At 35.6% G+C, this 22,371-nt stretch overlaps 1 protein-coding gene across 7 annotated transcripts in view; it reads left to right on the top strand.

Moving 5' to 3' along the window:
* The window catches only part of SYT14 (synaptotagmin 14), a 94,615-nt gene that overhangs the window by 23,596 nt on the left and 48,648 nt on the right, over positions 1–22,371 (top strand). For 2 of the 7 annotated variants that reach the window (XM_064648316.1, XM_064648315.1), the window contains exons 3-4: positions 3,207–3,371; positions 9,660–9,878. In XM_064648316.1, coding sequence (XP_064504386.1) covers positions 3,207–3,371; positions 9,660–9,878 — 384 coding nt within the window. Of the gene's footprint in view, positions 1–3,206; positions 3,372–4,319; positions 5,537–9,659; positions 9,879–22,371 lie in introns of those variants that run through there. The other 5 variants (XM_064648312.1, XM_064648311.1, XM_064648317.1 and 2 more) reach the window with 5 other exon arrangements.

Raw genomic sequence — 22,371 nt, 5'->3', positions numbered from 1 at the left:
CAGTCTCCTGCTCAAATCAGTGTTGACATTGAATTCAGATAAACTTGCTTAGGACAGCCTGCTCCAATAATAAAGCAGTTATTCTCACAGATAAATTCTGTGGTCCTATGATCTTTATCTGTCAAACCTTCCTAATCTGTCTTCTTTTCTTGCCTTCTCATCAGTTTCTGGCTTGTTCTGTGTACTCCGTCTCCGTGTTACACCATCTTCATAACTTCCCATTTCCTCACTGGACATCATTAACTTGTGTCTAATTGCCGCCTTCTACTTCACTCTCACTTCTGTTGGTCCCTGCGTTCTGGGGAATCACATTTTCTTCTTCCTGCCTTTTCTGCCACTGCCTCTATGCTTGATAAGTGTTAGGGACTGGAGCTCATTGAAGAATGAAGATTTTCTGCTCTTGGCCCAGTCTCTAGTCTCATTTGGGTCAGGACCAATAATTCAAAGAAAACTAGGTGTTGTTCCAATAGCCCCAGACATTCTCAGTTATCCATATGCAGTCTTGGGAGGGGTAGGAGCATGCCTACTGCCAGCAGAACCTTGGGAGATGTCATCTGTTAAACTTTGTGGTCAAAAATGAGCTGAGGCTTTTGTCAAGTCTCAGAGTTTTCCCATATGTAGTAAGATTCCATGAAAATGGAATGCCTGACAAACAATAAATCAATGCCTGACATATGCCAATTTTTTTTTGTTTCTATTTGTTCATGATAATGAAAATATAAAAAACCCCCACAAAACAACAACAAACTAGCTGCCTTTCCTCTCTGTTCCAGAATAAAATTTCACTTTTCTCACCTTGTTGCTCTGCTTGATGCAGCAGGACGTCTCACTTGAAGTTATCGGCAAGTTCCTTTTCATGGAAAAATTTTCAGGGTTGTAGACACAATGTTATGTGATCTCTTCTGGTCAGAGTTAAAAAGTGAAGCAAAAATAATTTTCACAGTTTCAGATAGGTCTGGATGTCCAGCTCAAAACAGAAGTGCAAGTCTGACCAATCCATTTTGGATGGTGGAAGGCACATTTCTTTTGATCTTTCAGTTTTTGAAAGACACGTATTTAATAATTTAAGAACAGCACCACAGACCCAAATGTTCCCTGTCATCCTGCAGAATGAACTGAAGAGTTTGTGGAACTGCATGTGTTTCTCAGTCAGCACTTTTACATAGATGTATGAGCCCAGATTTACAAAGGGCATATGTCAAATCAGAGAATGATTTAATTTGGAAGGCTCCTGGGAAAGTAATTTGAAGTTCAGGCCCCTCCTCAAAACAGGGGTAACGTTAAAGTTGGATTCTATGACTGATCTAAGCAATCTGTTCCAGTGATAAATCCCTCTTATTCTGGATTTTCCCCCCCTCCAACTGGAATTTCTCTTGTAGTTATTTCAGACTCTTGCCTCTTGTTCTTTTGTATTGCATCTCTGAGAATCCAGGCTGTGTTGCCAACTTTTCTGTAATCCTACTCCTTTTTACACAGTGGAAAATGTTGCCATGCAGCATTATAGTCCTAAAGTGAAGTGCCAAAATCTTGGCAAATAGAATTCATAAATCCGATAAATCTTTGTAAATCTTTAATAAATAGAAAAAAAATCACGAGTGTGATTTATGGTGGTGAGTAGAGAGTCTAGCAAAATCAGCAGGAATAAAGGGGTATGTGAAATCCTAGCTTTCATCCCAATGAATGCAGTTGGGTTCAATCCAGGATGCACGTCTGTGAGTTGCGGCGACAAAACCACTCTTAAGTGTTAAGGTGTCTGTTACCTCAAGATCTTACTCTCTCTCTGTAGAATGTAGGTTTGAGACATAACTGAGGCTATAATGCTTCTTAATTGATCACTACTAATAAACCAGCTAACAGATAATTAATCAGCAATCCACTAGGTATCACAGTTTTATAATGCCTTATACCATTGTTAATTCCATGTATTTATTGAGTTCTAACACTTTTTTCTTATCAATCGCACTGTATTATTTTGGAATTACAGTTCTATAACCTTCACTTTAGCCTCCCACCCCAGTTAGTAACAAATTTACAGTTCTGTCACCCTTTTCACTTCTCACTTTGAGTGTTTTGGATGTGGACCCTGTGGAGAGTCCACTGGGTTTCCCATGAGTCTTCCCTCTGACCCTTTATTAATGAAGCAACTCAGCTTCATTAGAGTCTGTGGGCATCTGCATGCCTTTCAAAAGATCTGCCCACTTTTGTTCTTGTACTGCCTTTATGAGTTGTTCTTTACCTCTTACATTTCTAGACGCTTGTTTTTCCTACCCTTCTGTATACCTTTCTCTACCCACTCTACTTTCAAATAAACAAGCTGCCCCTTAATTGCTCTTTCTCTATTGCTCCAATTTGCTACATCCACTTGCAGATTTCATATTTCTAAAACCCTTTCCTTGATAACTTGGCCTTAAATGGTCCTATTGATGTTGTTAGATACTGATGGACTTGTAAGATTCTACCCCTGTCAAATATCACCAATACTCCCTTTCAGTTACCTGCTTAATAGCAATTACATATTCTTTATTTTACATGGTTGCTAAGACACGTCAGTCTACTTTGGTCTCTTTTACTTCTACCTGGTTTTGATTAAGTGTGCTTTATCTCTATTCCACGTAGCTCTTTCTGCTTCATATGCAAGTGAACATACGTGCTTTTTCTCATTCCTTTCTTTGCTCACACGGTATCCTGGTTATCAGGGAGCAGCGCAGGCCAGCTGGTCCCTAAGGGAAGAGGAGCCAGGTGCTGAGCATAACAGGCTGACAAAGCAAGGCCTCAGTCCCTCCTCAGCAGCACTATCTCAGAGCTGTCCTTGAGCCCAGGCAGCCAAACCTCCATCCCCTTCCAGGAAGAGGGCTTGCTGTTAACTCCCTTCCAGTGCTCACTCTGTCAGACGTTCCATCAGAAATCATCAGCCTTGACGTCTTCTGGTAATCTCCCCATTTTTCTGTCTTGTTATGGAGTCCAGTACTCTGGCAGAACCTCTTCCTCAAAGGGTCAGTCCTCGCTTGGATTAGGACCAGATGCTTTTCTGTTCTTTGAAAAGATGACTAAACATTAACTCAAATTTAAATGGTGTTTTTTTAGTTATATCTTGCATATGTATTTGCAACTTTAGAGGTATTTAATAATGATCAATTCTGATACTGTTACAACTTTGTAAACTTTTACAAGATTTTGAAAAATGTGTTTTTTTCTGTTTCTTTTAGTATCTCCTGAAGCAATTGGATTCCTGTCTGCAGTTGGGGTGTTCATTATTCTCATGTTGCTACTTTTCCTATATATTAATAAGAAGATGTGTTTTGAAAATGTTAGTGGTTTCCCAGATCTCGATTCAGGATACACTACAAGAAAGAATTCACAAGATAAACTTTGTAAGTATTTGACATACAGTGTACTAAACTTAATTATAAAATTGCACATTTTTACAAGGATGTAACAACACAACAGCGTTGACTTTTCCTGTGACTGTGCAGTAGTTGGAAAGGAACAAACCTTTGTGTCCACGAGCTACAGAAATTCAACAGCTATATAACCAAAGAGTTGACCTTTACTTATGGGAAGATACTTCTCTTGCACTCTGAGAATACTCTTGAACTCATTTTAAACATTCCATAATTGTGTAAAATTAAATCTTTTCAAGTAAATTTGTGAATGGATTATTGGGTTTTCACTCAGCTTATTAAAATCCTTCACCAAACTTTTGGAGGTCTTGCATTTTTCACCTGGAAAGTAATTTTAAAGAACTAAAACATTAGAAACATCTCTGACTAGCAAATTACTGAATACTTTTAATACAACAAGGTCTTTAGTGATCATGTGTGACAAAGAAACTTAGACCTTGGAAAAGATTTTGGGGTTGGTAAAACAACCCCTTTCTGCTTTTGTGCCATGGAAATTGAACAGGCTTTGTTAGCTGATGTGAGAGAAAGAGAAAGGCCCCAGGGAAGAGAATGGGAAATTGAGAGGTCTTCTTCCCCTCTACCTCTTAAAATATGGAGCTAAATTTTTATTTTCAATTTTCTTGGAGACAAAAAATTTCTTCCCCTTGAAATTAAGTCTGTCATGTTACCTTTCTTTTTTGCTACAAACCAAATCTTCATGTTTCAAAATACCTTACCTTATTTAAAAGGCAGCAGATGTTTTGGGGTGAAGAAGTCTCCATGATGTGTGTTGGTTGTGTTGTGTTAAAGATTTATTTCAGTGTGACATTGATGAAAGGACATAATTTAACTCACAACTTCTTCTTTGCAGGTTAGGATAAAAAAAAAAAATTTCCACCTCACACAGTTGTCTGGTTTTTGAAAATAATGAATTTTTTTATGGCTAGTTGGTGCTGCAGTTGATGAAAGACTATGGTTTTGCTGGTTGATTGTGGCCTCATTTCAAGGTATTTACTTAGCTGTTTTCTCATTATTTTCAATGCACATTGAATGGAAAGAGGAAAGCTGCAACTTCCCCTGGTAAATATATTGATTTTTGAGATAGCAAAAGCAAATAGCTCTGAAATTGAACTTGGAGAAACAGAGATGATCTGTTTGTGAAGCAGAGGACCTTTCATTATTAAAAATTGTTGCTGAATAGGCTGGACAAATGGCGTTTTTCAAAAACCTTCACCAAAATCTGAGCCTCCCCTCTGTGTCTTCCCTGGTGGACACGCTTAGCAGTGCTGTGGATGATCTGGCCAGTGTTGTTGGAGAGGTCAGCTACACTGTAGCTGACTCAGTAACAGAACAAGTAACCAGCATGATAAATGGCCTTCGTGCAGAAGATGAGAGCTCCAAAATGCAGAACGATAAACCTGTGGAAGGGAGAGAGGAACATACACCGCCATTAACTCATTCTCAGGAAATTAGCAGGAAAGTGAAGAGAGGTGTTGCAGAACACAAAGAGACTCATTATTCTAATTCATTAGATTTTGTAAAAAAAGGTACAAGTCAAGTTGGAGTATCTGACCATGTCTTGGACAAAAACCAGAGCCAGTTAAAAGGCACAGATAATGATAATCCATCCAGTTATACAGAAGTACCTCAGGTTTTGAAGTCTGTAGGAGGACCTTTTAAAAGGGAAGCAGTAGGGGGAAATGAGTGTATTGTAAATGATAAGTTCTTGAAGGATAGTCACCTGAAAAGTAATAAACTTACCATGGAGCAATCTATTGAGGAGCAAGATAATTGTCTATATGCAGTATCGGATAATTCTAAGAATCACTTGCATAGAAAAATCAAACCTCAGTCACCTGGAGTTGATTTTAAGGATTCTGATCAAGAGCATAGCATGAATGTTCCCCAAGATTTAGAAACAAAACTTGTTGAAGTACAGAAGCAAAAATTATCAGACTCCAGCTTGAAGAAGATGCACAATGATCCCAGTTGCCTTAATGAAATCGAAGAAAAGAAACCAGAAGCCTTTTTTGATAGAAAAGGAAAATTCACCTCAAAGGATGAAGACGTGTCAACTACAATTGCAAATGATGGTAAAAAGAAAAACTCAAAGAAATTAGAGGGAGAGCTATGTAATAAGAAGACAGCAGGAAAAGGTGAGGAGTCCATTAGCAAACTGTATTCTTCAGCCTTTCCTGAAACTTATGATGATTCCTACTTTTTTCACGTAATGTACACATTTAATAATAGCGTTGCCTGTGGATGAAAGTAGGTTTGTTTTTTCAGTGCTTCATTCTCTAATGATGTTGATACTTCTTGAAAGTTAATTACTTTTGAAACTATTACCTAAAGGAATTGATTAATAAATGGCTTTCCTATGTTCTAACCTTACTTTCTTTTCTACATGGTTTTTCTTACCTTCTCTGCAGTGCCTTGTGTGATTTCTGTTAAAAACTATGAATTAATTAATTAATTCTTGTTCTGGAATGTCATTTTCATTTTGTTTATTTTAAAAGCATTGCATAAAATGTGCTAAGATGATAAAAGAAGTAACTTCTCTTGCATTTACATTACAGTAGATCTTCAGAATATTTCTGGGATGTGTAAGATTATGATTTCAAGATGCAAGACTCAATGAGAAAATGGCTATTAAGTGATTTTAAGTATAGAAAAAGTGAATGAGGCTTGTCTTAAAGTTGTAGTCTTCAAAGAAAATCTGCGTGTTGTTGATATGGATACTGTGTCTGCTGTCTTTAACATCTAGTCTTAAACAAGATGATAAAGGGGTTGCAATAACAGTTGAAGTAAAAGTAAGAATTAAAACCTTGCATTTTTACACGGTTGTTTTGCAAGCTGCCTAGGAAAGTTTTAGAAGGCAACACAGGCTTTTCCACAGGTGCTGTTTCTGCAGAGAAATGAATGCTTTCATAATAGAAACACATTTTTTTTTCTTCAGTGTGTGTGTTTTCCCTTATCTGAAAACTTCAGTTATCTGCTTTCTTGGGTTTTGGTTTGGTTTTGGTTTTGTTTGGTTGGTTTTTTTAATTTGGTTTAGGAGGTGTTTTCCATGTTTGTATGATAACTATGATCTTATCTATTATTTCTTTATGTAATACTATATTTGTAAACTATATTCTCTCTCAAAAATGGCATTTTAGGTCCCGTAATAAGCAAATTAATAGATTTCAATAGTGTACTAATTGCTCATGACCCGTGTTAGCCAAATAAAGCAAAATTTTTAATAAGAACATGAATTCTCTTAGGCAAGTTTCCTACTAAGATATGAAAGTCAAACAAGAAGTGGCAAGGAGAGGCATAAAACCCTGAGATTTTTTTTTTTTTTAATGTACAGGAAGCTATTTTTTCCCAAGAATCTGAAACAGATTTGCATTGTTAATTTTAAAAAGTGTTTGCATGGATAGCTTATGTTTTAACTTTAGTGAGGTTTTTAAGTCCTCTGAAGAAGTCTTGCTTCATGACTTATAATAATAGTACACATTCTCAGTCTTTTATGCTAGGAACTGGAGAAAAAAATAATTGGTATCCCTGAGAACTTCTGGATGCTTACAAAAGTCAGTGTATTATTAGAGACATAACTTTCTACTCTTCTTTAAAACATGTTGCTATCATGCTTTATACTATTCCATTCTTTATGCAGGCTGATTAGTGAACCTAATTTGTGAATACATTTCTTGCAATGCTAAAGGATGCATCTAATACTGTTGTCTGGCACTATATTTTAGTCCTTGTACGCTCTGCTTTAATTATAGTTGTGGAAATCTGCAGAAGTTTCCAAGTTGACAGGTTTTAGCCTATCGAGGGCTGCATGAGATATAAAATTTTACTCTGTGTACCAGCAGAGGCTTTTCTGGGCAGCCTCTTGCTCTGAATGTGTTAGCCAGAATAGATCCTGCTTGGTGTGATATTTTCAATAAATGATCAGTGAAATTGAACTTGCTTTATAGACATCCATAAAATGGGAAGAACCATATCTGTTAGACTTGGTTTAAAATTGATAGCGTAGACTGGAAAGACCTAGTTGCTCATTAGCAGTCTATTAAGGCACTATTTTTCCTGTAAATACTAAATTAAGATTATGTACACATTGCATGTAGACCTGATAGCACCATATCCAGTTAAGGTTTTCTGACTTTTTCCATTTCAAGACCTTGTTTTCAGTTTCCTAAAATTGTGTGCTAAATTTGAAAAATCTATGATGAAATTAGGCATTATTTCTGTTGGAGATCATGTTAGTTTTTTGTTTTGTTTTGTTTTTCTTTTTTTTTCCCCCTCAAGTTATACTTTAAAATCTTCAGCCGTTTCCAAAAATATGTTATGGGAAAAACATGCTGGGTATTTGTGCAACAAAATAAGTAGATTTCACATCAGCTTTACTAAGATATTTTGGCACCTTTGTATATTGGAATTTGTACTTGAAATGTGGGAGAGCACTTTTCCTGTGTCAGAGAGGCCCATGTTCTTTTATGAAAAAAAACCCCAAAGTTTGATGAAGTTGTAAATTTTTGGAAAGTTTGCTTTTTGAAAAGACATGGTAAACACTTCTTATACTTTGCTTGTTAAATTCACTGACCATCCCATTTGCACTCATATGCTTCATTTTAGGAGTTGAAGAATAGAGCAGGTCTTATCATGCCTTTAATGTTTGTGGTTGCTGAGGGACAGTGGAAGTTTGAACAGAAAAATTGAGAATAAATGCGTCCTTTGTGAGGACAGAAACTTCCTGAACAAATATAATGTGATGCATGCAGTAGATTGGGATTTGAAGTAGGATGGGTGACAACAATGGGACTGGAAAGCAGGAACTTAGAGTATGACTCGACTCATATAAATGTAACTTTCTAAAAGATGTCTTACCTAAACTTGTAGCATAGGTTTTTTTGTATGAGTACCAGGGAGAAAAAGACCTTGATGGGAAGTGGTTTTATTCATATGCTCTAGAGGCTTACCTAAAAGTAGGAAGGATGGACCTCTGTTGTTAGGCAAACACTTGACTGTAGAAGAGGCCTATATGATTGAAATACATTGAGTTACTTTAATTTTAAATGGCTGCATTTTGAGTAATCTGAATCCTTCCTTTAGTAGGAATACTCAGCCAAAGGAGTGAGGCTGACTGGGTGTGAAGGCAGAGACTAATGGGAGTGGAAATGCAGAACTAGAGCTAAGGACAGGGACTGGGAAGAGGTCTTAAAAGCAGGGAGGGGAGAAGCGGATGATTATGACTGGATAGCATGTTAGAGAACATTCTCTCACAGAATCAGGAGCTGAAAAACAACATTTTGGGTATCTCAAAGCTCTTCTAGTAATGGAACTTCGCTGGCAAATCATATGCTGTAGGCTTGCTCACTGAGTAGTGGTCATGCTGACCTTTACTGAGTTTACATGGAATCTCTTAATGCTTATTGGAGTCTGAGATTTACAGAACCTGTGCAAAGCATGTTAAATTTGGGTGGAATCCATCTGAAGTTTGGAAGAGGGAGGAGGAAACTTTCCTTTTACAGAGATAAATATGCAGCTGAATCTTTGATTTGTGGGAGGAAGTCATGCTTGAGATGTAGTTGGAAAACGTTAGCCACAGGAGTGGGCACTGTAGAAGAGCTGACATAAAAGAATTGACTAGATAGATTTTTTCCATGTAATTTTTGCTGTTGCCAGATGTCTGTAGTGAGAATCTGCATTAATTTCAGTTATTTAACAAGAGGCTGTTTATTTAAAGTTAAATAAAATTGTGCATGCAAACATCTTTCACTAGCATTTTCTTTCCCATTTGTTATTATGAGTTTAAGCACTACTGGCATAAATATCCTAAGATGATTTTTTTGTAGGCTTCTCTTGGCAAATGAGTTTCATTTCTATGCTATGCTACATGCTCACAGCAAGAATCAGCTGGGAATGTAGGATCAGGAGCTGCCTTTTTGTATGTTAGGTATCCAAATGCATTTTCCTACCTAATGAAGGGTTTCAAGAATGTCAGTGCGTGCTACCTTGCAAGAATTGATCAGTTTTCTGTTGAATAAGTATTAGAATGGTATTTGGGGCTTAATGATCTTTCAGGTTTTCTAGAAAATGAAAATAGCTCTCACCAGTTACAAAATCACATAATGCTTATAATTACAATAAAATATTTTTAAAATATTACAGAAATTTTAATGAAAATTTCTTAATGAAATATCTTTAATATCTTCAGTGATAACCTTTTATGGTTATTTTCTTGTATTCTATTTTGAGCTGTAGTCGATTTGCTTTATTTTATTCAAACAGACAATTCTTATATGAGTAAAGACCAGCATGGTTCATCATCTGAGAGTGAAGATGAAGCACTGGGTAAATATCATGAGGCCTTGTCTAGAACCCAGAGTTCCAGGCTGCCAGTGGTGGATGGCAGACAGCAAAAAAACTATATATGGGAAACCAGACAAAAATATAGTCCCCTGTCTGCAGAATATGATGGATACAGTAGTGAAGCCTCAATAGATGAAGGTAAGAGTGATTTAAAAGCCTTCCTTTTACTCCAAATTTCAGAACTGTGTTCTGGATAAGTAAGTCCTAGACGAGAGCAGCTTGACTAGAAAATAGTCAAGATCTGCAAGAAATATCCAGACACCTTTTATATTTGTGCATGCTCAAAAAAAAAAAAAAAAGCACAGACTTGTGTGCATTCTTTCAGAAATACTGCTAATGATATAATACCTTGTTATATTAAGTTTCTTTAAATTTAATTTTGGGGGAAATTTAAACTGGTTTGATTTAGGAAGGAAGCATGGCAACTCTTGTTGAATTTGTGGTATTATAAATACAAAGGAGACATGTTATTCCTCTCTTGATAAGCTGTTATAACAGCAAAGTAAATGGAATAGGTTATTGGCTATGGTGCATATGGTCATTGCAGTGTGCATTACTGGAATGTTCTGTATGTTTTCTTCTCTTGAAAGAAATTACTACAAAGATTAGATTAATGTATTTTTTCCATGATGCTGAAAGTTGGATGTAAACAATGGATATTCTCTTATGTGCTGTATATTTTTTGATTTTAAGTCAGGGTGAGAACTTGACCTAGAGGCTGAGAATTCTGCTGTCAGTATTTTGTCAATATGCTTTTTGTATTTGAAAATAGCTGTATGTGAGAATTGTGTCTGTAGCCAGTTTCGAGTGGGAAAAGTGAGCTTTTGTGGAAGTTAGATAAAAGTCAGATTCTAATACAGGTACTGTGCTATAGTAAGATATTTGTTGGTCTCCCTTTAGTACATTAAAATGCAGAAGTTTTTCGGTGTTTGATGTTTTCTAATAAGCATGGATACATGTAATTAAAAGATATCTGTCCTTAAATGTTCTATATAGTCCAGAAGTGCTTGAAAAAAAATATTTTCTACTGTGTAATGTAATTAAATTATATAAAAGTCTGTTTGCCATTGAAGTTTTTAATTAGTGTATGATCATTCGTGATCCCAAGCTAAGACCCAAAGCACATGAAAGCCATAGTTGAATTCAGTTACAGAGTAGAGAATTCGTTTTTGATCATCAGAAAATTCGATTCTTTCCTTTGCTGTTAGATTGTAGGAAGGCTGAGTTCCAGCAAATAGTGAAGGAGACGCAGAGGTGAGATCAAGTGGTAAGAACTGATCCTTGGACACCGTGATGGAGAAGGACGAGGAAGAGGGATAATAAAAGTATCATGTTTGGGTTTTATATCTACTGAGATCTCTCAGCAGTGTTAGTTGGGGAAACATGAAAGACAAGATACTAATTTTTTATACGGCTTGTGTCACTGTTGGGAAAAAGTGATGATGTATATTAACAGGAGAGGGAAAAATTATGGTATTTTTCAGCAAATAGTACAAATTATACAAGAAGACTACTTTCACATATCCGAATAATGTATTTGTTTCTTTTCAAACCACTGAGGCTGGTTGTTGAAATAGTCATAGTCATGACATTTGTCTTTCTATTTCATCGTTGCTCAGTTTTTTTATCCACCTCAGTTCATCTTCTCAGTGAAAAGTCCTCAGTTCATCTGAGCTTTTTACTTTGACCCTGTAACATTTAAGCTTCAAAGACATCGTGCTAGCCTGTATCTAATTTTTTCTTTTGGTTGTATTTTATTTCTTTTTTGAATTGTCTTCTTTATCATTCTCTTAGGTCATTAGGTTTCATAGTCACTGATTTTCATCCTCTTCTGGGGAATGAAAATTCCAGTCTAGAAATCTATATCATATTTACAATCTAAGACAAAATAACCTTGTTGGCAAGTCCAAGTTTTGCATCAGGAAAGTTACAATTGTTTCTCCTCTGTTCCTTTTTTGTTATTCTTCTATTGCTAAAGAAGTCTGTCACCAGGTGCTATTCCTTCTCAGTGCTCTTTCATTCGGGGAGCAAGCTGGATATAAACCCCATTTATATATATGCAGACATATTCAGGGTTTGGAAAAAAACCCTTTTAAAGCAAAAACTGTCAAAACATTGTAACTTAGAAAATTTGAAAATTTTAACCACATACTTCTACTTGCTTAAATCTTTAATACTGACTGTATTTTGCTTTTGCTGCCGCTTATGACATCATTCCCTTTCCACATTTTACACGAAGTGCAGAGTCAGCAGTGTTATTTATTTGACAGCCTGCAGTCATTCTACAGTGTTTGGCAAGCTGCTTGCAAATCGGAGTGATGTTTGTCTCATTTTTGGAATCTCAACAAAATTATGTTTAATATTATTAAAAAAAAAAGGTTAGTATTGGACATGGTAACAGATTAACAACCTAGTGTTTTTCACTTTTCAGTGACCTGAAGGTGGCACACTAGAATAGTGTTAGTACTTTTTCACACTCCTCCTAAATTATTTCAAATGAAAAAGAAAGAATCTTTGCACAATGATAAAAAAGTTTTAGAATAGAGGAAAAGGCTGAGTGTCCCTTGTTATGTTATGATCATTACAGAGGGAAAGCTGCCAAACCTAGAACTTTGATGAAAAGAGAAAGCTGAAAACCTCATGAAGAAAGCCTACAGTCTTAAATAAATGAGGGACTGGCTATTGCTACCAAACAGTTCATATGTGTTCAGAGGAACAGTCCACTGAACAGATGACATTAAAAATCTCTGATTCCAAGGGGGGGAGCATCAACATTCCAGATGTTTCAGTGTAACTAGGTGTAAAGCTTTACTGTTTTCCTTAAATTAGGAAAATAATTTCATTAAATACTTGGTTTTCATGACTGTTAAATGATTTTTATAGGAAATGTAAAGACAGGTAATAGAACCATTTCTTGATTCTTTGTAGTGGAAGATGAGCAAGCTATGTCTTCCTATGTACTTTAGTTCATATGAGAAAAAGTTGTCACTCCATTTGACTTCATGTGCTTCTGTTTTTTCATATGTACTTTACCATTTCTACTTCTAAGTCTTTAGCATTTTGGCTGTATTTCCATCTTATGGCACTGATTAGTCCATATGTTAAACAGGACTTGATAATGTTACAGTGAAGTGATGAGAGGACAGAATTCGTTTTTGTCTCATCTCTGTTTTCCTCCTGCTCCTTGCTAGTAAACCAGCCCCTGATCATTAAGATTAAGGACAAGGTGGAATGGTCTTAAACAGAAGGAAGGTAGATTTAGATTAGATATTAGAAAGGAATTCTTTTCTGCGAGGATGGTGAGGCACTGGAACAGGTTGTCCAGAGAAGCTGGAAGCGTTCAAGGGCAGGTTGGATGGGGCTCTGAGTAACCTGGTTTAGTGGAAGACGTCCCTGCCCGTGCAGGGGGGTTGGAATGGTCCATAAGGTCCCCTCCAACCCAAACCATTCCATGATTCTGTGAATTCTATCAGAGGTAGAGCAATGCAAATATTTCACTTTCAGAAAACTGTTTTTCTCTGCTGAATTTTCTCTTCAGCAGTTAATCTCTATCACGTGTTGTATCTTGCAGTAGTGAGCTGTGTGTTTTCAGGGGAGTCAATAAACAGTTTTACTAATAACTGTTTACTCTGAACTTCTGTCTTCACTGTTTAAACTTGTTCAGATGTGTCTAACTCTGCACACACAAAATTTAACAACGAGACAAAAATATGATCTTGTCTTTATTAATACATCCTGTTAGATTTGCTAAAAGCATGTATAATATTAATATGTTTGCATCACTAAGACCTTCAAAATGTCTGATCACATTATTTTAAGGTTCACTTATTATCAATTACATAATTAGTTTATTACATCCATTTTCTGGCTTCATGCCTCTAAAAATGTTATATTCCAAAGCCTGAAAATGTGTGTGCTGTGTTTTCATATCATTCTTTTCTCCTCTAGATGGCCATATTAATCTTTCCTTTCAACGTATTTATATAGAACTCGCACGGCATTTTGTATCATGTTTGTAATAGTTGAATGAAGAAAGCAATATATTCTGTGGGTTTCGGTAGTTATTTTGATGATGGAATGTTCTAGTAGCACTTTAGTTAATTCTGTGAAATTCAAGGTTTTAAATTTTCATTCACAAATACCTGCTTATGACCAGTGTCTGATCTACTTTATATATTTGTATTGCGCATTTGATACATTTAGATTTTAATAACTTATAGTGCGTACTTAAAATGAAAAGTAAATTACTATTGTCCTTAGATGCAAATATTTCTACAGACTCAAAGCTACTGTAAATATGTAACTTTTGCAGCGAGGTTCTCATGGGCAGGCTTAATTCCATAATATCGCTAAAGGAAAATCTAATTCATTAGAGAATCAAGTGGATGACAGATGTCATCATTAAAAGGAAAATGGTAGAGGTTTGCACCTGAAATTTTCAACTCTTGCACAAATGACCAAAAACTTAATCACCGAAAAGAGAAACCTGTATAACTACAGTGTATGTGGACTTAATCTCTGTGCTTGGGCCCAGAATTCCAGCTCAAAGTTCGAAATTTTAATTTTGCCAGTAATAGTGTTTGTGTTATTTCTAATATTATCCAATAAAGTATGGATATTATGGATATTATGGTCACTTCCTGAAGTGACCTCTTTTCCTTTTTCCTCACACACATCCTGATAAAACTTCATTTTAGGTTTTTATAACAAGTATCCTACTTCTTATATTATTTGCTACCATTTCAATATGTTGAATATGTAGTATTGCCTTTATGTACTCCAACTATTTGTAATATTTTGGAAGAGGGGACTAAGATAGGCTGTGATATTACATGTCTGTTTCAGAAAATATGGAACAAAAATAAGGAAAAACCCACCATGAGATATTTTTTGCTAACAAAGAGTTTATAATTTCAAATAGGGATTTAAATAAGGAAGTGTAAAAATTTTATGTTTCACATTGGCATTATTCTTTGTACTTCGTATTTGGAAATATTTTTTAATATCTATATTGTGATCTTAAATGGACCATGCTTTCTTAATTACTTCAAATTCAAAGAAAAATTTAAAATATGATATTAAACTAGCTTCTTTGTTTCCAGTAGTGGCTGCTTCCTCAGCTTTAACCAAACATTACACTGAGAAGTTGTTGTGTCTTTCTTATCTCTCTAAGCCTCATAGGCAAGTACAAGATGTTTTCTTTAAAGTGATGGTTCCCTAAATTCCTAAATATTTAAGTTTTTAAACTTAGAAATGTTAGGGTAAATATATTGAAATTACAGTTTTGCAGGCAGATGTCAAAAACTATAGATGGTTCTTTTGTTTTGAAATCAAATTCTCTGAATCCCTTGAGATGAGAAAGGTAGAAGAGGGGAAGAAAGCAGTTTGGATTTTTTCATAGTTGATTTGTGATACTCTTAAAGCATGTCTTGCCCAAATTACCTCTTTAACAGCTGTGCAAAATTCCAGATTAGGGAGCAAGCAAGAGGGATTGATCCCAATTTGAGACAAAGTAAGTGACATCATGATGGAAAAAAGGAGTAAACTCACTTGCTGACTTAGCACACTTAGATGTACTTTATTTAGCTATAGTTTACCAGTTCTATTACAACCACAGGTTCCATCTCCAGCCTATTTTAAAGTCTTTTTCTAACTTCTCAATTGGTAAAGCCCCATGACTGAAGACATGTTTGTTCAGAGACTCTATTTCTGGGATTGGCCCAAGTGCCTTACATTTTGCAAGGTTTTTTTGAAACATATGGAAGCACTAAAAGACTGCAGTGAGAAAACATAAGTTCTCTTAAATGAGAATCTGCTGCTCTAGCAGACATATGCTACTGGATTTTATCCATCATTTCCATATTGTGAAGGTAGAATATGATGTTATTTTTATAGTTTATCTTCTCCTCTTCTATTCTTCTCTAGGCTTTCGGCACTTTATGTTGATGTGTCTGTGGACATATGTTTGCCTTGTTCCTCAGTGTCAATCTTTGCACATGAAGGTGACTGTTCTTCTGGAATTTCTTGGATCTAATTCTTTAGGCAGCTTTTTGCCTTTTCCTTCTCTCTTGTTAGTTTCTATTTGGGAAAAGTCTCCTCACTGAATTAAAGTATATGTAGAGATTTTCTCTCAATATCTTTTCAACATAAGCACCAAAAAGTCCTTCATAAGCACCTCAAAACTGGTATACAGGTGAATCTTCCCAGTTTGTTAAAGCAACCTGTGAAGTTTTCCTCAGTAAATACATTCTGTGAAGTAGGATCCTACTTATTCAGACTTGTCAAGCTGAGGTGAAACCCATTGAGCAGGCTGAGAGAGGAAAAATGGATTACTCAGTGAATCCCATGATAACCAGTTTATTTTCCAGTTTATCTTCTATCATTATTCCTTGCTTGTTAGTAGATCTACTTTCAAGCCAAGTGTGAATGAAGACTTACTGTTTTGAAATTATAGAGTGAGGGCCCTGGTATGGTTGTATTGTGTTCGGCAGAATAAGGGCACAGTTCTCTCAAAATTGGTCTGTCTATCTGTACACTTCAGATGTTATGAACTACAGGCAAAGACAATGGCTTACATGGAAAAAGAACTGTGCACTGGTATTCACACTGGAAGTTGGAAAGCTTAGTCGAATACTTGATCATAAATAGTTATTTCTTTTATTTTTCCTCTAATGTGCTTCAAATAAATGAATTAGAAATAGTGGAAAGAGTATTTAGCAAGAAGGTGGCCAACCACTTTTTTCTGATGCATCTTTATCAGATTACCTGTGAGATTTCTTCCTACCTATAGAAAGTAAATACTCTTTTTGTCCTGCTATTTTGGATAGACTTAGGGTTTCAAATAGTACATTCATCAAGAGACTTTGAAAGGGTCTTCAGTCAAGAGATTTAAGAGAAGTCTTAAGAAACCTTCGAAGCAGTGTTTCATAAATGCTTCAGAGTGTATTTTGAAGGCCAAGTCATGTTACAGCTGTGAATACTCCAGATATTCATACTCGTGTATCCTACCTGATAATGCTTGTGTACTAACAACTGATGTCATTCTTGTTGCACTTTCTGGAGATTTTTTTTTGATTTTTAGTTGATACAGCTTCTTTATGCTTGTTTTTTATTATGTGGACATCTACCCATGACATTTTTTATTTTAAGAGTAATTAAAAATCTTCATGTAGTACAGGAGAAAGTGCAGTGATGCAATACTAATGATACAAAGGTCTGATGCCTGATCGTATGTGTCTGCCTCCTCTGGTTAATTGGAATGAGTCCTCATTGGCTTCAAGCCCTTAAAAATTGGAGACAGCAAATTTCTTGTGGTTTTGAAGCTTCTGGGGAGTGTGGCCATTCAATCCATAGCTGTATCAGCTCTATCAAGGGAATATTTAGGGATACTTTCATAGAAAAGATACTTTTGTAATTTGAGGATTTGCAGAATAGTGTCCAGAACTAACTTGATTTGCAGCACTTTCTACTTACTATCTCTGATGCTGCGGTTTTGGGTTTTGGGCTTCTCTGTGGGGTTTTTTTGGTGTGAGCTTTTTTTTTGGTGTGGGTTTTTAGGTTTATTTTAAATGCCAAAGTAGCTTCCTAGTGCATTATGACAGACCTCTATTATTCTTCTGTAATACTGGAAGATAGTTCTCCTAAGTACTTGAATTTATGATGCATGTTTCCCCAAAATAAACTCAACTGAACATTGCAGAGACTAAGGTGATTTAAAGATTATCTCTTGCTCTGTCTTTTATTCAGTTTTACAGAGTTCAGATCTTTTATCCTTCCCAAGAAACTGTTACCATTTGTCTTGTGAAAAGTTCCTGATAGCAAGGAACTTTTCATGTAAGTAATTCATGTATTAGGCTATGATCATGTTGTGGTTACAACTCTTTACCCGTAGGAAAAGCAGACAAGGAAAGTCTCGTGCCCTAGAATGGACGGAATTCACAGATGAGGTAGAAAGTACATGTGTAATTCAATATTATTACTGTAATTTTCTTGAAGAATATTATGGAGGGGGCAAGATATAAACATGGGATTTAAGTGCAAAGGAGATCTGTGTCTGAGTCGAAACACAGTTTGGAAGAGAACAGATTTACATTGAGAACTTGAGAGTTTAAAAGCCAGATAGATGATATCAAAGTTGTGCGCAGTCTTTCAACCAAAGGAAACACATGGAAGTGCTTGATAGAATGAATTTGGATAATTCTGAAACCATGAATTTACCCTGTGATTAGCAGCAGAGATGCTGGGAAAAAAAGATGCTGTTAAAGTATGCATGTCATCTACTTCTGAGAGAAGAAACCTAGTAACAAAACTCAGTTGGGGATGATGGTAAGATTTTCAACAGAAAAATTCCTTTTCCAGCTAGACCAACTCCAAAGAGGAGGAAAAACTGTCTGCCAATGGGAAAGGGCTTTTTTTCCTGATGTGCACAAGTGAGGAAAGCAATCTCACAAATTAGGTTCCTCCTGCCAGCATTTTGAAGTCTTTGAAGAAATACCCACCCTTTGCATTGATGTGAAGGCTTTGAAGAAAGTCACCCTTAGCAATGTGATATCTCTGAAATGATGTAAATCATACATTAATAATAACAGGAAAGTTTTCATTTTATTGTAAACTTATTATTTTAATAAGTCTCTCATCTATTCGAATCTGGAATTTATGAAAGGATCAAGATCTGTCGTTAACTTGAAAAGTTCACATATGTATTTGTGACTGAAATAGTTCCTATTTAAAATAGATGTTCTGTGTTCATAAAATGTTGAACTGTTTTGCGATAAAAACACAAGAGTATTGTATCAGCAGAAAAGATCATTTCCTCGATGAAACACGTGATTTTGCTGATTCTGAGAGTTCACATTGAAAACTGGGTATTTCTTGTACTAATATCTAAAAGCTATTGAGAGTGGGCATTCTTTTTTCCTTGGTGTTGTGGTAATATCCAGCAATATAGGGTAGCAGTTACTTTGATCTTTATGCATGTATACCAGGGCATGTGTCTTGTTCTGAAAGACTCTCACGGACCAGACAGAAGGAGGTACAGTTTTCATAGGTCTTAACCCTAATTCAAAAGATCTCATGGCTCTATCATGGAAAGAGTGACTAAGAAACAGCATTGAACAGTAGACCGGAAACCTCTGTAGACATTGATTAGGTGCATGGGGAAAAGGGATTTTACCCTGTACTCTACTTACCTGCTGAGAACAGTCATGCTACTTGGTCATCAGAGTGAAGCAGTTCACGTAAATATGAGAACTAAAGTCATTATTACAGCTTTGGAATAGAATCATAGACTGTTTTGGGTTGGAAGGGACCTTAAAGATCATCTAGTTCCAAACCCCTGCCATGGGCAGGGATGCCACCCACTAGATCAGGTTGCCCAGGGCCCCATCCAACCAGGCATTGAACTTTACATAAGAATATTACAAAAGAACGGCTTATGAGTTCTTCCTCTGTTGCAGGTGTGGATAAATGGAGCATTCTTCTTACCTTTAAAGGTTAACAGCCAAAGATTTTTAACTCTAATCTGAGACTAATGTTTGCCTTCTAGTTGTACCTTTTCCCCCTAGGTTAAGGACAGGTTACCATTAGGCCTTTTTTTTACAATCTGATCACATTACATTCAACACATCTCTTTGATAAAAGAAGAACAACAGGGGGTTTTTTTGTAACTGAACTATTTTTTTTGTTTTGTTACCTAATGTAGATTATTTTCCTTATGCATATATATCAATTTCATAGGTATTCTTTAACTATATTGTAAGTGTTCTCTTGGAATTATTTAATGAATGTTTTGTCCTTGTACAAGAAGAATAATGTTACCATTTTTATCTAATAACATGTATTTTATTGTTAGGATAACTATTTTCATAGCTACTTTATGTACATTATTTATTGAGACTATTTAGTATCTGACTAAACAATATGAATTTTTTTCTGTAGCTTGTGTGGAGGGAAAGATATGTAATTTGTTTTCTTGCAAAATAAACTCTAAGGTGCTGCTTGCAACACTTCTGTGTTACAAAGTTACCCCAACTTTTAGGAATTATTGGAATATTTTCCTCGGGGAAAAGGAAAAGCATGATATGTTATACAACTTGAAGTAATATTTTTTGTTTGTGTCCTTTTGGTTTGAGGTGAGTTTTTGGGGGCAGGGGGGTTGGTTTGTTTGCAATTACTTTTCCTCCACTCTACTGACAAACTGGAAATAGATCCTTGGCTAGTGTAATTGCTGTGCTTCTGGTCACTCCAGTGCAGCACATCAGGTCTCATGAAAGCACATAGGAAAACTCAAAGGGAAAATTATTTTATTATGGAAATTCTGCTCTGGTCCTTTGAGAGAAGCTAGCAGACATGCTTAACTGGCTGTAAGATTTTCTGTGTGGAGTCACCGATGTCCAATTCAATTAAAGCTTGATCTTTAAATTTGTAAATAGGAAATCTTGCTACATTCACCTTCCACACCACTTAATAGTCTGGCAGCATGTGTTTTTGTGTATATATTTGTACAATTTGCTTGGGAGAAAAAAAAAAGTGACCCAGCTCTCTATTTTGACCTTTTTGCTTTCAGTCTTGTTGAACCATTCTAAATTTTGTCCTTAAAAGTGTTTTGCAAAAGATATTTGGTTATCACAATTTTCTAATTGTTTTAATTTTAAAAGAAAATTTGTGACATTCCTTTGCAAATATATCAATTTGTCAGATAAAGGTTAAAAATTAGATACATTTTATTCATGTTAAAGTCACACCCAGCTTATTTAAAGGCAGCTTTGACTTAGAGTTGCAAGCCTGAGGATATTGATTTGAATTATGCATGACTGTCTGGTATGCAGTTCCATTAGCCTGCTGGATGGATAATGTAAACATGTTCAGAATTTTAAGTATCCTATATGAGCATATGAGCGGCAGGTTAAAAATAGAGCTGATAAGAGCATGTGTATCTGAAAAATCCAAATCTTGGAGAATAAAACGACAAAAGGGTCGTGTCTTTTCAAGAGACTGACTTCAGGTGTGATTTTCTTTTCTTTGAAGCTGCTTGGCCTGAACAAATACAGCTTGTACATATGACTTGAACAGGTGACACGATTGCTGTTATCTGCTGCAAAGCATACTGGAAAACACACTCGTAACCAAAAGGCCAACCCTGCAACTGTTGGCAAAAAAAGCGGGGCAGTGTCTGTTCTTGTTTAAATTGGTCAAGATTAACTCTAGTGATTAGGCTAATTTCGCCGTATCTTCAAGGAATCTGCTTTGGAATGTTATTTGATTTTGCTCAAACTTCCTGTGGCTTCCAGTATCTCATAGTTCCTGTTTATGTTGTATCTGATCAGTTGTTTGTTTGTATTTTAGCAGTCTGTAGTTTGGAAGTACAAGTAATGATTTCTGAAACTTTGTTTTTAAATCCTTAGCACTAAAAACAGTGTGTTAGTAAGATTTAAAAACAGATAGTATATTTTTAGAATTTTGTCCAAGTTCCTGTGAATTTTAATAGGAAAAAAAAGACAACTCTGAAATGAAAAGTACAGTGTCATCTATGTTACATTTATAAAGACTTATCATATTTCCAAATGTTTCTGTTGCATATGTAGAGTTTTTCACAATATGGTGAGCTGAATGAAAATCACAAAAATCTTTTGCACTTATTTTCAACATCTGATGGATACAAACCAGGAAACTAGTCTGATTTTGCATTAATTAATACTACCTTCTCAAAGTTATTTTGCTTGGAGTGCCTCATATTTGGCTATGTTAAATGCTGTACATAATATCAGATTGGAACTATTTCTAGATTATGAGATTGAGAGAGAATAATGATGTCTTTTCCCTGGGCTTTAAAGCATTTATTTGCTTAATATAATAATAAATCCATGGAAATTTGCAAGCAAATATGTGACTTAAAAGCTCTTCCTGATGATGAAGTTAATTATACCACTCTCATATATTTCTTTCTTTTTCTCTCAAAGCTTGGATCATGAATTTTATATTCACACAAAATTTGGCCAGTAGATAAATCTTGGGTAGTACTGGTAAAATTTGAAAAGGTGTTTTGAATTGATGGTCATTTTTCCTTTTAACTGAGGACTAGTTAATTTGTTATGAGACTAGCACTTAATGCTCTCCTTTGAGAAACTCATCATCCTGTTTGGTAACAGCTGTTATCTTTGACTGTAACCAGAACAAAATTCCTTTCACTGTCAATGAGAACCACTGCTCTGAATCATCTGCTTTTCCTTCCTGTTAAGAAGAAGGGGCTTTTAAAGAAAAAAATGTTTTGAAATAGCAATAGTAGTTGTCATTAGTGTTAAAGGCAATCTATTGGCCACAGAGGTGTAGGGAACAACAGTGGCAACTTCCAGACAACTTCAATATTTTGTGAAGGAAGAATTTATGAATCTTTTTTATGAGAAATGGTAACAATGGCAGTTATTTCTTTAAAAGAGACTAGTTTGCACTTTAATTCTTCTCAGAGAAGAACGGGGGAATCTCTTATGTGTTCTTTGTGCCCAGTGAAGATAATGCAAGAGAACATTATACAGAGGAAAAATGATAGCATGTGTAATAGTGAATGTAGTGGCCTGAGTACAGAGCCATTGTGTAAATATCTCCACTGTTCCAAATGCTCTTTTTTTGTTTTGAG

Source organism: Pseudopipra pipra, chromosome 3 (genome assembly GCF_036250125.1).
Source record: "Pseudopipra pipra isolate bDixPip1 chromosome 3, bDixPip1.hap1, whole genome shotgun sequence".
NCBI lineage: Eukaryota > Metazoa > Chordata > Aves > Passeriformes > Pipridae > Pseudopipra > Pseudopipra pipra.
The sequence above is the reverse complement of the archived record's forward strand: the minus strand, read 5'-3'. Positions and strand labels throughout refer to the sequence as shown.